A 13,439-nucleotide genomic window follows, 5' to 3' on the forward strand; every position below is an offset into this window, starting at 1 on the left:
TTGTGGTAAGTCTGCATTTTAGGGTATCTGATCTAAACAAAAGGCCTTATTTTATGACTTAAAATTCTATTATGATACTTTTTTTTTGTGGTTTTTATGAGTTTGTTAATAAAGAGTGACTGAGGTCATGGTTTACATCTCTATTGGCTAAACAAAGAATTGACCTAGTTCTTTCAGATAATTTAGCAAAAAACAGCCTGTCGCTTTTTGTTTTGTTTTTTTTTTTTTTTAATTCTGGACTCTTCCTTCTAGAAGTTTCTATATACTATTTTATTTCCAATTGTTGAAAATTAGTGATTCTCTGCTTTTTGAGTTCTCTGCTCTCTGAAAATAATGGGTATAGTTAGTGGGCATCTATTATAAACTAACCAGGAGAGTTTGGCAAGTCATTCTTTCATGGGTGAAAAGTATACTATCTGCATTGTTTAAAATGGTAGCCACCAACCATATATATAGCTCCTGAGCATTGGAAATATGGCAAGTACAACTAGGAGCTGAACTTTTTATCTTTAATCAATTTAAATTTAAAACCATTCAGTTCAAATACTGGACAACATTTAAGTGTGTTTATTATAGTAGGTCACATTTTCAGTTATAAATGTTATAAAATCTAAATGCAGATCAGTAGTTTCCAGGAAAATGGTATTCAAATAAAAAATTATTTAGTTATAAAATTCACATTGGATTTCACAGAAGTATGAAAAAAAGAATTCAAACACTTGTTAATATCTTTATGTTGATGTCATGTTGAATGGATACTATATTGGATTAAATAAAATTAAAATTAATTTCATATGTTTTAATGTTAGAATAAAATTTAAAATTGTACAAGTGGATCACATTATATTTCTGTTGGATATTACTGCTTTAGATGGTACTAACCATGGTCCTATGGTTTAGGTACCTGAAAGAAAAATAAACTGTAGATTATTAAATTTGCTTTTTTTTTTTAAGAATCTCTTAGAACAATTGTTAAAACAGCCTCCAACCTGGAATCCCTGCTTTCAGTGTCTGTACCCTTATTCATCAGAGTTCTTAACAGTTGTTTTTCAAAACTCCTTAGCATAATATACAAGGCCCCTCACTGCCTGGTCTTTATTTCTTTTGCCAACACCTTCATCCAACACTCATACAAAGGCCATTTGGGAATACTGGACTCTTTCATACCACTTTGCAGTTCATTTTATATTACAGGTTTGCTCATTCTCCCCTCTCCTTTTTCTCCCTTTCTTTATCTCTTTCTCTCCCAACATTCCCTCCTTTCTTTTTTAATATGTAGTCTTGCTATGATTTTCCCACCTCAGGTTTCCAAGTACTTGGGATTTTAGATGTGCATTACCATGTTTTCTTTTGTCTGAAATAAATGTGAATCCTTTCAATACCATCTTTCCTTGTCCTCCAACTCCTCCAGAAAAGTTAGCTTGTATGTGCTTCCCTCCAGTTGGGCTTTGACCTTTGGGTACAGGCTTACCACATGATTTTTTTTTTATTACTATTAGTGTACTTGCTTCCCACATTAAACTATCTAATCCCAGGAGCTCTGTCTTGATTTTATTTGGATTTGTTTTTGTATCATCAAAACTTAGCATCTAGTTGAATTCTGTATTTATTAATTGGATAATGCAGTAGCAAAGGGGTAATCTAGTGACACCCTGCTGACCTTTCTCCACAAATGCATTGGAACCAGGTTGCTGGGGTTAGAATCTCAGCTTCACCACTTGGTAGTTGTTTGACATTAGGCAGGTTATTTAACATCTTTGTGCCTCGTTAGCAAAATCCAGATAATATCAAAATGAGGTGTTTAAATTTAATGTTCCTGTGCAAACTAAGATGTAATAAATATTAACTTTTATGTCATAATGCATTCTAAACTATTTTTCTCTTTCTCTCAGGCCACAAATCACAGGTTTTAACTGGATTTCGAAAACCTAGTGTTACAGAAACCAATGAAGTAGGAAGAAAAATCCAGTTCTGAACAGTCATTGAATCACCAAATATCTACTTTTGCAAGGAACTTCTGACACTCATTTTGTGAATCTCATTGTTTAAGAAGAGTACTATAAGACTTAGAGTGAGTTTGGTCAAGCTGCTTAGAATTCAGGAAAGAAAACTTGACCTTGATATTTAAGTATCAAGTATTTAAGGATATGAACCTAATGGATCATATAACTAGATTCTGGGAGGGTTTAAAGAATTGAGAAGCAGGCCACTAGTTCAGTATGTGTAATGGATGGTAGAAAATTCACCAAGTATAGTGAATTCATAAAATAAAATTGACCAAATATAGTGAAATAAGTATTTGGTAATTTTAATTATGTAACTCACTCTCTTTAAAAACTTGCACTATAATTCTCATTTATAGTTCACTCATTTGAACTGTACAATTCAATGGTTTTTAGTGTATTCATGAAGTTGTTGAATATTGCCACAGTCTAGTTTTAGAACATTTTGTCACTATAAAAACAAAACCTCTTACATGTTAGCAATCATTCCCCATTCCTTACCACCACCACCCTAAGTCCTAGGTAACCATATATTTATTCTCTGCCTCTCTATATATGCGTATCCTGGATATTTCATATAACTATGACTGAATTCTTAGCATAATGGTTTTAAGAGTCACCCTTGTGGCATATGTCAGTACTTCATTTCTTTTGTCAAATCTTCAGTTGTATGAGTATTACACATTTATCCATTCATCAGTTGATGCACATTGTGTTTCCTATTTTTGACTATGATGAGTAATGTTGCTCTGAAATTCATGTCCAGGTTTTTGGGTGGACAAATGATTTCAGTTTTCTTGAGGAATATACCTTGGAGTAGAATTGCTAGGTCAAATGATAACTCTATTACGTTTTGAGGAACTGCCAAACTTTTCAAAAGTGTCTACACCATTTTACATTCTTACAGCAACGTATGAGGTTTCCAATTTCTCTATCTTGTTATCACTCTTTTTTATTATAGCTTTCTGCCTTGTGTGAAGTGGTATTTCATTGTGGTTTTGATTTGCATTTTCCTGGTAAGTAATCACGTTGATCATCTTTTCATGTACTTATTGGTCATTTGCACATTAATGAAACTATATATACCATTCCTATGGTCATTTTATTAGTCAACAGACATTTATTGAACAACTACTATGTGCCAGACACTTAGAAGTATTACAGAAGGTAAGTGAACACATCAAACCAAAATACCAGCCCTCATGGAACTTATATTCCACTTGGGGAACATAAAGTTAAATATTCGAATGTTAAGTGATAAGAAATGCAACAATAAAAAGAAAGTAAGGAAGAAAACTAGAAATGCTAGGAGTGAAATTTGCATATTTAAACAAAGTACTTAGTAAGGCCTTATAGAAGAAGATGATGTTCAGATGAAGACAGGCAATAAGAGAGGGAGACAAGGAGAAAAAAAGGCTGAAGAAATAATCAGCTCAAAAGCTGCAAAGCAAGAGGATCCACTGTCCCATTCAAAGAGGATCAGTATGGCTGAAATGGAGAGAAGAGCAGAAAAGATCAGATTGTGTAGGTTCTTGTGGGCCATGATGAGGCTTTAATCCAAGATCCTAAAGTTCTAGAGGGTTTATATAAAGAAGTGAAATGATCTGACCTCTATCTTAACAGGATGTTTAGAGATTCATGTGTGTGAGGGGGTATTGCCACAATGACTGGGGACCAGAAATACTAAATATTTCGCAGCACACAAAATGTTAGTAAAAGCCTATCTAGGAAACACTGGCAAAGAAAAATAGGCATGCCTTGGAGATAAATTTAAGTTGACCCCTGCAATAAAGCAAGTCACAAGAGTTTTTTCCCAGTGTATACAAAAGTAATATTTATACTGTAGTCAGTAAAGTATGCAGTAGGATATATAGCTGAGTGGTATATATAGCTGGCTTGCTCAATATTTAAGGACCTGTGTTCAATATCCAGCACTAACAAAAACCAAACCAAAATAAAAAACTTCAGCTAAAGTGTGCACCAGCATTATATCTTAAAAAAAAATGCACACCTTAATGAAAAATACTTCATTGCTTAAAAATGCTAATGGTCATATGAGGTTTCAGAAAGTCATCCTTTTTTGCTGGTGGAGGATCTTGATTTGAGATTGATGGCTATTGACTGATTGGGGTTGCTGAAGGGTGGGGTGGCTTTGGCAATTCAATATCCCAATAATAAATCACGAAGTTTGCTCTATCCATTGACTCTTCCTTTCATGAATGATTTCTCTGTAGTGTGTGATGCTGTTTTACCCACAGTAGTACTTCTTTCAAAACTGGAATCAGTTCTCTCAGACCCTAACACTGCTTTTCAACTAAGTTTATGTCATATTCTAAATCCCTTAGGATCGTTTCAACAATTTTCATAGCATCTGCACCAGGGGATGTTTTTGGCTCAAGAAACCATTTTCTCATCCATAAGAAGCAACTCATCATCCATTAAAGTTTTATCCAGAGATGGCAGCAATTCAGTCACATCTTTAGGCTTCACCTCCAACTCCAATGCTATTTCCACTGCATCTACAGTTACTTCCTCCACTGAAGTCTTGAACCCTTAAAGACATTTAATCAACTTCCAAACTCCTGTTAATACTGATATTGAGACAATCTCCCATGAATCATGAACATTCTTCATGGCATCTAGAATGATGAATCCTTACAAAAAGGTTTTTTATTTACTTTGCCCAGATCCACCTGAGGAATCATTATGAAGCTGTAGCCTTACAAAATGTATTTCTTAAATAAGACGATTTGGGAGTTGAAATTACTCCTTGATCTATATGGTAAAGAATGGATATTGTGTTAGCAGGCATGAAAACAACATTAATCTCATTGGACATCTCCAACAGCTCTTGGGTGATCAGGTGCATTGTTAATCAGCAGTAATATTTTGAAATATTAATGAGCAGTATGTAAATTGGCTTAAAATATTCAGTTGTCATACAAGCCTTGTTATTGCATTTATAGGGCACTAACAAAGTAGGTTTAGTTTCATAGGACTCAAGGACCTAGAACTTTTAGAGCTAAATAAGCATTGACTTCATCTTAAAGTCACCAGGGGCATTATCTCTAACAAGACAGTCTGTGCTTCCAAGTTTTGAAGCCAAACACTGACTTCTCTCTTGCTATCAACATCCTAAATGGCATTTCCCAGTAGAAACTGGACAAATCTACATTGAAAAGATATAGTTTATAGAGTGGCTACCTCTATCAGTTCACCTTGCACTTTAATGCCATGGCTATTGCTTCTTTCCTCAACTCTCATCAGCTAACCTCTGCTGGTTGCAAACTTTGACTTCTTCCTCACCTTTCTCAACCTTCATAGAATTAAGAGTTAGGACCTTGCCCTGGATTAGATTTGGCTTAAGGGAATGTTATAACTGGTTTGATCTTCTGTGCAGACCACTAAAACTTTCTCCACATATCAGGGTTCTCTGCTTTTTTATCATTCATGTATTCACTGGAGTAGCATTTTTAGTTTCCTTCAGAACTTTCTCATTTCATTCACAACTTGGATAACTCTTGGTCCATAAGTACTAGATTTGGACCTGTCTCTGTTTTTGATGTCTTCCTCTCTGAGCTTAACCATTTATAGCCTTTGGTTCCAAATAGAAAAGATGTAACTTCATTTCATTTAGAGGCCATTATAGAGTTATTAATTGACCTAATTTCAATATTGTGCCTCAGGAAATTGGGAGACCTGAAAGATTAGTGGAGCTATCAGAACATGGCATTTATCAATTAAGTTAGCCATTTGATTTGGGAATGTTTTGTGATGCCTAAAACAATTAGTGATAACATGAAGAGTTATTGGTCACAGATCACCATAACAAATATAATAACAGTGGAAAAGTTTGAAATATTGTGATAATTACTGAAACAACATAGACATTGGATGAATATGTGCTGTTAGAAAAATAGTACTGACGAACTTGCTGAATGCAGAGTTGCCCCAAACCTTCCATTTGTAAAAACCATGATATTTGTGAAGTACAATAAAGCCAAGCACGATAAACACAAAGTATGCCTGCAACAGACAAGTAGAGAGTATTCCTACAATCCAGGTGAGAAATACAGATGGCATGGATCAGGCAAGGGCAGTGTACAGAAATCAGAGGAATCTGGACATATTTTGAAGGTGAAATTGACAGGACTTTCTTACAAATGGAATGTAGGATAAGAATAGGAGAACTTTGGTCTGAGCATTGGGAAAAATGGAGCTGGAACTGATTGAAAAGGGAAGGACTGAAGGAGACATCAGTGGGGAGAAGACTGCAGAATCATAGGAATAGACAAAAAAGTTTGAGGTGTGTTTAGACTCACAAGTGGGCATACTTAGTAGGCAATTGGAAGTACAATTGTGCAGTTCAGAAGAGAGACTTAAGTGGTGATTTAAACTTGGGACTCCCATCAGCCCAGATTCAACAAAGAATGATTTAGAACTAAGAGACAGGATCTAGGTTTTTCCAATAATAGGAAAACCGTAATGGGTAGGAAGGAGCAAGGAGACTTAGCATGTCCACTGAGATAGAAGGAGAAAGGATTAACTGTTAGGAGAAATCTCTGGTCACATTATGAAGCATAGTTGGGTGGCGCATTGAGGAGAAAGCCTGACTGGAGTGGGATCACAGGGTAGAGGGAGTCTGGCTATTATGATTTATGTCTGCAATAATCCATCCTATTTGTTACAAACAAAGAACAAATCACAAAAACAATGACTTGAAGATTGTAAAAATTACAGAATGGAAGGCAGATTGGGGTAAGAAGTCAAAACTTGAAGAACACTGCAGGGGCCATTGCCCGGAGTTGTTTCCTCCAACCCTTGGTGTGTGTTTGTTTGTTTTTTATTTATTTTTTCTCCCTCAGTTTTTTGCCTCAGTGACTGACTGATACAATTTGATTGAAACTCCCATAGAAACTTTTCAGTCTTTCTTTCCAGAGGGCTGGGTAAAGGAGCCCTTCTGGACTAGAAAGTGTGTGTGTGTGTGTGTGTGTGTGTGTGTGTGTGTGTGTGTGTGTGTAGAAGACCTGAGGACGGAAAATTACAGAAGGAAATTCAATAATTCTGTATATGAACCTGCTTAAGTCTCAGATTAACCAAACCATGCATTGTACAGAGAAGACCCAAGTTAGGTAGCAAACACAAAAATGAACCTAAACAATGGATTAATTTATTCTAATTATACATGACAGTAGAATGCACTTTGATACATCATACATAAATGGAATATAATTTCTCATTCTGGTCATACATGAAGTAGAATCACACCGGTTGTGTAGTCATGTATGTACACAGGTTAATAATGTCTGACTTATTCTATTATTCCTACCCAACCCCCTCCCTTCCATTTACTCCTCTCTACCTAATCCAAAGGAAACAATATTGTAAAGAGAGGGCCTAGAGAATGGGAGAAAAATCTTTACCACATGCACCTCAAATAGAGCATTGATGTCTAGGATATATAAAGAACTCAAAAACTAAATATTAAAAGCAAATAACACAATTAATAAACAGACTAGACGATAGATTCTTAGTCAAGTTCTACCAGAAGAGCTAATGCCAATACTCCTCAAAATTATTTCAAAAAATAGAAAAGGAAGAAACACTGCCAAATTCATTGTATGAACCCAGTATCACCCAGCTACCAAAACAAAGACATTAAGGAAAGAGAATTTCAGACCAATATCCAATATTAATATAGGAGAAAAAATTTTAAAAAATATTGGCAAACTGCATTTTGAAACACATTAAAAAGAGTGCACCACAATCAACTGGGTTTCATTCAAGGGATGCAAGTTTGGTTCAACATGGAAATCAAATATAGTTAACCACATGGAGTTAAGAATCACATGATTAGAAAGTAGAGGGAACTGTGACCACGCACAGAGCAGGCCCAGCGGCCTGCTGAGGGGCAGAGCCGCCCCCCACCCCCCACGCCTGCCAGGTAGGTGGAACTGTGACCACGGACAGAAAAGGCCCAGGGGCCCGCGGTGGGACAGAGCTTCCAATCACTCCTGCAAGGTAGGTGGGCCTGCGACCCACCGGCAGAAGAGGAGCAGCGTCCTGCTGAGAGGCTGAGCCGCCCCCTCCCCCTGCGCCGGCAAAGTAGAGGGAACTGTGACCACGCACAGAGCAGGCCCAGCGGCCTGCTGAGGGGCAGAGCCGCCCCCCACCCCCCGCGCCTGTCAGGTAGGCGGAACTGTGACCACTGACAGAAAAGGCCCAGTGGCCCGCGGAGTGGCAGAGCTTCCAATCACTCCTGCAAGGTAGGCGGGCCTGCGACCCACTGGCAGAAGAGGAGCAGCGGCCTGCTGAGAGGCAGAGCCGCCCCCTCCCCCCAGCGCCTGCAAGGTAGACGGAACTGTGACCACCATCAGAACAGGCCAGACCTGCAACCGAGAGACAGAACAGGCCCAGTGGCCTGAGGAAGGGTAGAGCCGCCCTCCCCCCACGCCTGCAAGGTAGGCGCACCTGCGACCCACTGGCAGTACAGCCCCAGAGGCCTGCAGAGGGGCAGTGCCGCTGCCTGCGCCTGCAAAGTAGACAGAACTGTGACCACCGACAGAACAAGCCTAGCGGCCCGCAGAGGGACAGAGCCGCCGTCCGCGCCTGCGAGGGAGATTTTGCAACTATACAAGACCAATATAAATATATAGGGGGAAAATTCAATAGCACAACAGTTTCACCAAGTAGAAAGGAACGCGAACAGTATGAAGAGACAAGGAAAGAAAGGACCACAAGCATTGCAGGTCAACTCAACGTTAGAAGAGGTAATAGCTGCAGCAGATGGAATGTCAGATAAAGAATTCAGGATATACATGCTTCAGATGATCTGGAGTCTCAAGGAAGACATCAGACAGCAAAATCAGACAATGAAAGATCACTTCAACAATGAATTACATAAACAAATCCAAGAAGCAAAAGATCAACTATACAGGGAAATAGAGGTTATAAAAAACAAACAAACAGAAATCCTAGAAATGCAGGAAGCAATAAGCCAACTTAAAAACTCAATTGAGAATACTACCAGCAGAGTAGAACACTTAGAAGACAGAACATCAGACAATGAAGATAAAGTATTTCAACTAGAAAAGAACATAGACAGCTCAGCAAGACTGTTAAGAAACAATGAGCAGAACATCCAAGAAATATGGGATAACATCAAGAGACCAAATTTAAGAGTCATTGGGATACAGGAAGGGACAGAGTTTCAAACCAAAGGAATGAGCAATCTATTCAATGAAATAATACGAGAAAACTTCCCAGACTTGAAGAATGAGACAGAACCCCAAATCCTAGAAGCCTACAGGACGCCGAATGTGCAAAATCATAAGAGACCCACACCTAGACACATTATAATGAAGATGCCCAACATACAGAATAAGGAGAGAATTTTAAAAGCTACAAGAGAAAGGAAGCAGATCACATTTAGGGGTAAGCCAATCAGGATAACAGCTGATCTTTCAACACAGACTCTGAAAGCTAGAAGATCCTGGAATAACATATTTCAAACACTGAAAGAAAATGGGTTCCAACCAAGAATTGTGTTTCCAGCGAAATTAAGCTTCAGGATGGAAGATGAAATTAAAACCTTCCACGATAAACAAAAGTTAAAAGAATTTGCAGCTAGAAAACCATCTCTTCAAAACATCCTTGGCAAAACATTACAGGAAGAGGAAATGGAAAATAACAATGAAAACCAACAGTGGGAGGTAAGACACTAAAGGGGGAAAAATAATCAAAGAGGAAAACAAACCATGTTTAGTAACATAAATAAACAAATATGGCTGGAAGAACAACCCATATCTCAAAAATAACCCTAAATGTTAATGGCTTAAACTCACCAATCAAGAGACACAGGCTAGTAGAATGGATCACAAAACAAGACCCAACAATATGCTGCCTACAAGAGACACATTTGATAGGAAAAGACATACATAGGCTGAATGTGAAACTTGGGAAAAATCATATCACTCATATGGACTTCGGAAACAAGCAGGAGTATCCATACTCATATCAAATAAAATAGATTTCAAGCCAAAGTTAATCAAAAGGGATAAAGAGGGACACTACATACTGCTCAAGGGAACCATACACCAACAAGACATAACAATCATAAATATATATGCCCCAAACAATGGTGCAGCTATGTTCATCAAACAAACTCTTCTCAAGTTCAAGAGTCTAATAGACCACCATACAATAATCATGGGAGACTTCAACACACCTCTATCACCACTGGACAGATCTTCCAAACAAAAGTTGAATAAGGAAACTATAGAACTCAATAACACAATTAATAACCTAGACTTAATTGACATATATAGAATATACCACCCAACATCAAGCAGTTACACTTTTTTCTCAGCAGCACATGGATCCTTCTCAAAAATAGATCATATATTATGTCACAGGAAAACTCTTAGACAATATAAAGGAGTAGAGATAATACCATGCATCCTATCTGATCATAATGGAATGGAACTGAAAATCAATGATAAAAGAAGGAGGGGAAAAGAATACATCACTTGGAGAATGAACAATAGGTTACTGAACGATCAATGGGTTATAGAAGACATCAAGGAAGAAATTAAAAAATTCTTAGAGATTAATGAAAACACAGACACAACATATCGGAATCTATGGGACACATTGAAAGCAGTTCTAAGAGGAAAATTCATTGCTTGGAGTTCATTCCTTAAAAAGAGAAAAAACCAACAAATAAATGATCTCATACTTCATCTCAAAATCCTAGAAAAAGAAGAGCAAAACAACAGCAAAAGAAGTAGAAGGCAAGAAATAATTAAAATCAGAGCTGAAATTAATGAAATCGAAACAAAAGAAACAATTGAAAAAATTGACAAAACTAAAAGTTGGTTCTTTGAAAAAATAAACAAAATCGACAGACCCTTAGCCATGCTAGCGAAGAGAAGAAGAGAGAGAACTCAAATTACTAACATACGGGATGAAAGAGGCAATATCACAACAGACACTTCAGAAATACAGAAGATAATCAAAAATTATTTTGAATCCTTATACTCCAATAAATTAGAAGATAGTGAAGGCATAGATAAATTTCTTAAGTCATATGATCTGCCCAGATTGAGTCAGGAGGATATAGACAACCTAAACAGACCAATATCAATTGAGGAAATAGAAGAAACCATCAAAAGACTACCAACTAAGAAAAGCCCAGGACAGGATGGGTATACAGCAGAGTTTTACAAAACCTTTAAAGAGGAACTAATACCAATACTTTTCAAGCTACTTCGGGAAATAGAAAAAGAGGGAGAACTTCCAAATTCATTCTACGAGGCCAACATCACCCTGATACCTAAACCAGACAAAGACACTTCAAAGAAAGAAAACTACAGACCAATATCTCTAATGAACCTATATGCAAAAATCCTGAATAAAATTCTGGCCACTCGGATACAAAAACTTATCAAAAAAATTGTGCACCATGATCAAGCAGGATTCATCCCTGGGATGCAAGGCTGGTTCAATATACGGAAATCAATAAATGTTATTCACCACATCAATAAACTTAAAAATAAGAACCATATGATCACCTCGATAGATGCGGAAAAAGCATTCGACAAAGTACAGCATCCCTTTATGTTCAAAACTCTAGAAAAACTAGGGATAACAGGAACATACCTCAATATTGTAAAAGCAATCTATGCTAAGCCTCAGGCTAGCATCATTCTGAATGGAGAAAAATTGAAGGCATTCCCTCTAAAATCTGGAACAAGACAGGGATGCCCTCTCTCACCACTTCTGTTCAACATAGTTCTCGAAACACTGGCCAGAGCAATTAGACAGATGAAAGAAATTAAAGGCATCAAAATAGGAAAAGAAGAACTTAAATTATCACTATTTGCAGATGACATGATTCTATACCTAGCAGACCCAAAAGGGTCTACAAAGAAACTATTAGAGCTAATAAATGAATTCAGCAAAGTGGCAGGATATAAAATCAACACGCATAAATCAAAGGCATTCCTGTATATCAGCGACAAATCCTCTGAAATGGAAATGAGGACAACCACTCCATTCACAATATCTTCAAAAAAAATAAAATACTTGGGAATCAACCTAACAAAAGAGGTGAAAGACTTATACAATGAAAACTACAGAACCCTAAAGAGAGAAATAGAAGAAGATCTTAGAAGATGGAAAAATATACCCTGTTCATGGATAGGCAGAACTAACATCATCAAAATGGCGATATTACCAAAAGTTCTCTATAGGTTTAATGCAATGCCAATCAAAATCCCAACGGCATTTCTTGTAGAAATAGAGAAAGCAATCATGAAATTCATATGGAAAAACAAAAGACCCAGAATAGCAAAAACAATGCTAAGCAGGAAGTGTGAATCAGGCGGTATAGCGATACCAGACTTCAAACTATACTACAGAGCAATAGTAACAAAAACAGCATGGTACTGGTACCAAAACAGGCAGGTGGACCAATGGTACAGAATAGAGGACACAGAAACCAATCCACAAAACTACAACTACCTTATATTTGATAAAGGGGCTAAAAGCATGCAATGGAGGAAGGATAGCATCTTCAACAAATGGTGCTGGGAAAACTGGAAATCCATATGCAACAAAATGAAACTGAATCCCTTTCTCTCGCCATGCACAAAAGTTAATTAAAAATGGATCAAGGAGCTTGATATCAAATCAGAGACACGCCGTCTGATAGAAGAAAAAGTTGGCTACGATCTACATACTGTGGGGTCGGGCTCCAAATTCCTCAATAGGACACCCATAGCACAAAAGTTAATAACTAGAATCAACAAATGGGACTTACTCAAACTAAAAAGTTTTTTCTCAGCAAAAGATACAATAAGAGAGGTAAATAGAGAGCCTACATCCTGGGAACAAATCTTTACTCCTCACACTTCAGATAGAGCCCTAATATCCAGAGTATACAAAGAACTCAAAAAATTAGACAATAAGAGAACAAACAACCCAATCAACAAATGGGCCAAGGACCTGAACAGACACTTCTCAGAGGAGGACATACAATCAATCAACAAGTACATGAAAAAATGCTCACCATCTCTAGCAGTCAGAGAAATGCAAATCAAAACCACCCTAAGATACCATCTCACTCCAGTTAGATTGGCAGCCATTATGAAGTCAAACAACAACAAGTGCTGGCGAGGATGTGGGGAAAAGGGTACACTTGTACATTGCTGGTGGGACTGCAAATTGGTGCAGCCAATTTGGAAAGCAGTATGGAGATTTCTTGGAAAGCTGGGAATGGAGCCACCATTTGACCCAGCTATTCCCCTTCTCGGTCTATTCCCTAAAGACCTAAAAAGAGCATGCTACAGGGACACTGCTACATCGATGTTCATAGCAGCACAATTCACAATAGCTAGACTGTGGAACCAACCTAGATGCCCTTCAATGGATGAA

The 13,439-nt window shown here is 37.5% G+C and overlaps 1 protein-coding gene and 1 pseudogene across 2 annotated transcripts in view; one reads left to right on the forward strand and one right to left on the reverse strand.

Annotated features, from left to right (window-relative positions):
- The window catches only part of Nup58 (nucleoporin 58), a 53,469-nt gene extending 46,641 nt beyond the window's left edge, over positions 1-6,828 (forward strand). Inside the window, exon 16 of one of the 2 annotated variants that reach the window (XM_058580785.1) lies at positions 1,893-6,828. In XM_058580785.1, coding sequence (XP_058436768.1) covers positions 1,893-1,975 — 83 coding nt within the window. In that variant the 3' untranslated portion in view covers positions 1,976-6,828. The remainder of the gene's footprint in view (positions 1-1,892) is intronic. The other variant, XM_058580783.1, reaches the window with a different exon arrangement.
- On the reverse strand, positions 4,031-5,591 carry LOC124095263 (tigger transposable element-derived protein 1-like; annotated as a pseudogene).
- Positions 6,829-13,439: the final 6,611 nt, after the last annotated feature.

The sequence above is a fragment of the Marmota monax genome, unplaced genomic scaffold, assembly GCF_021218885.2.
Source record: "Marmota monax isolate L192 unplaced genomic scaffold, Marmota_monax_Labrador192_F-V1.1 WCK01_AAM20220418_F8-fsc00043, whole genome shotgun sequence".
NCBI classification, from domain to species: domain Eukaryota; kingdom Metazoa; phylum Chordata; class Mammalia; order Rodentia; family Sciuridae; genus Marmota; species Marmota monax.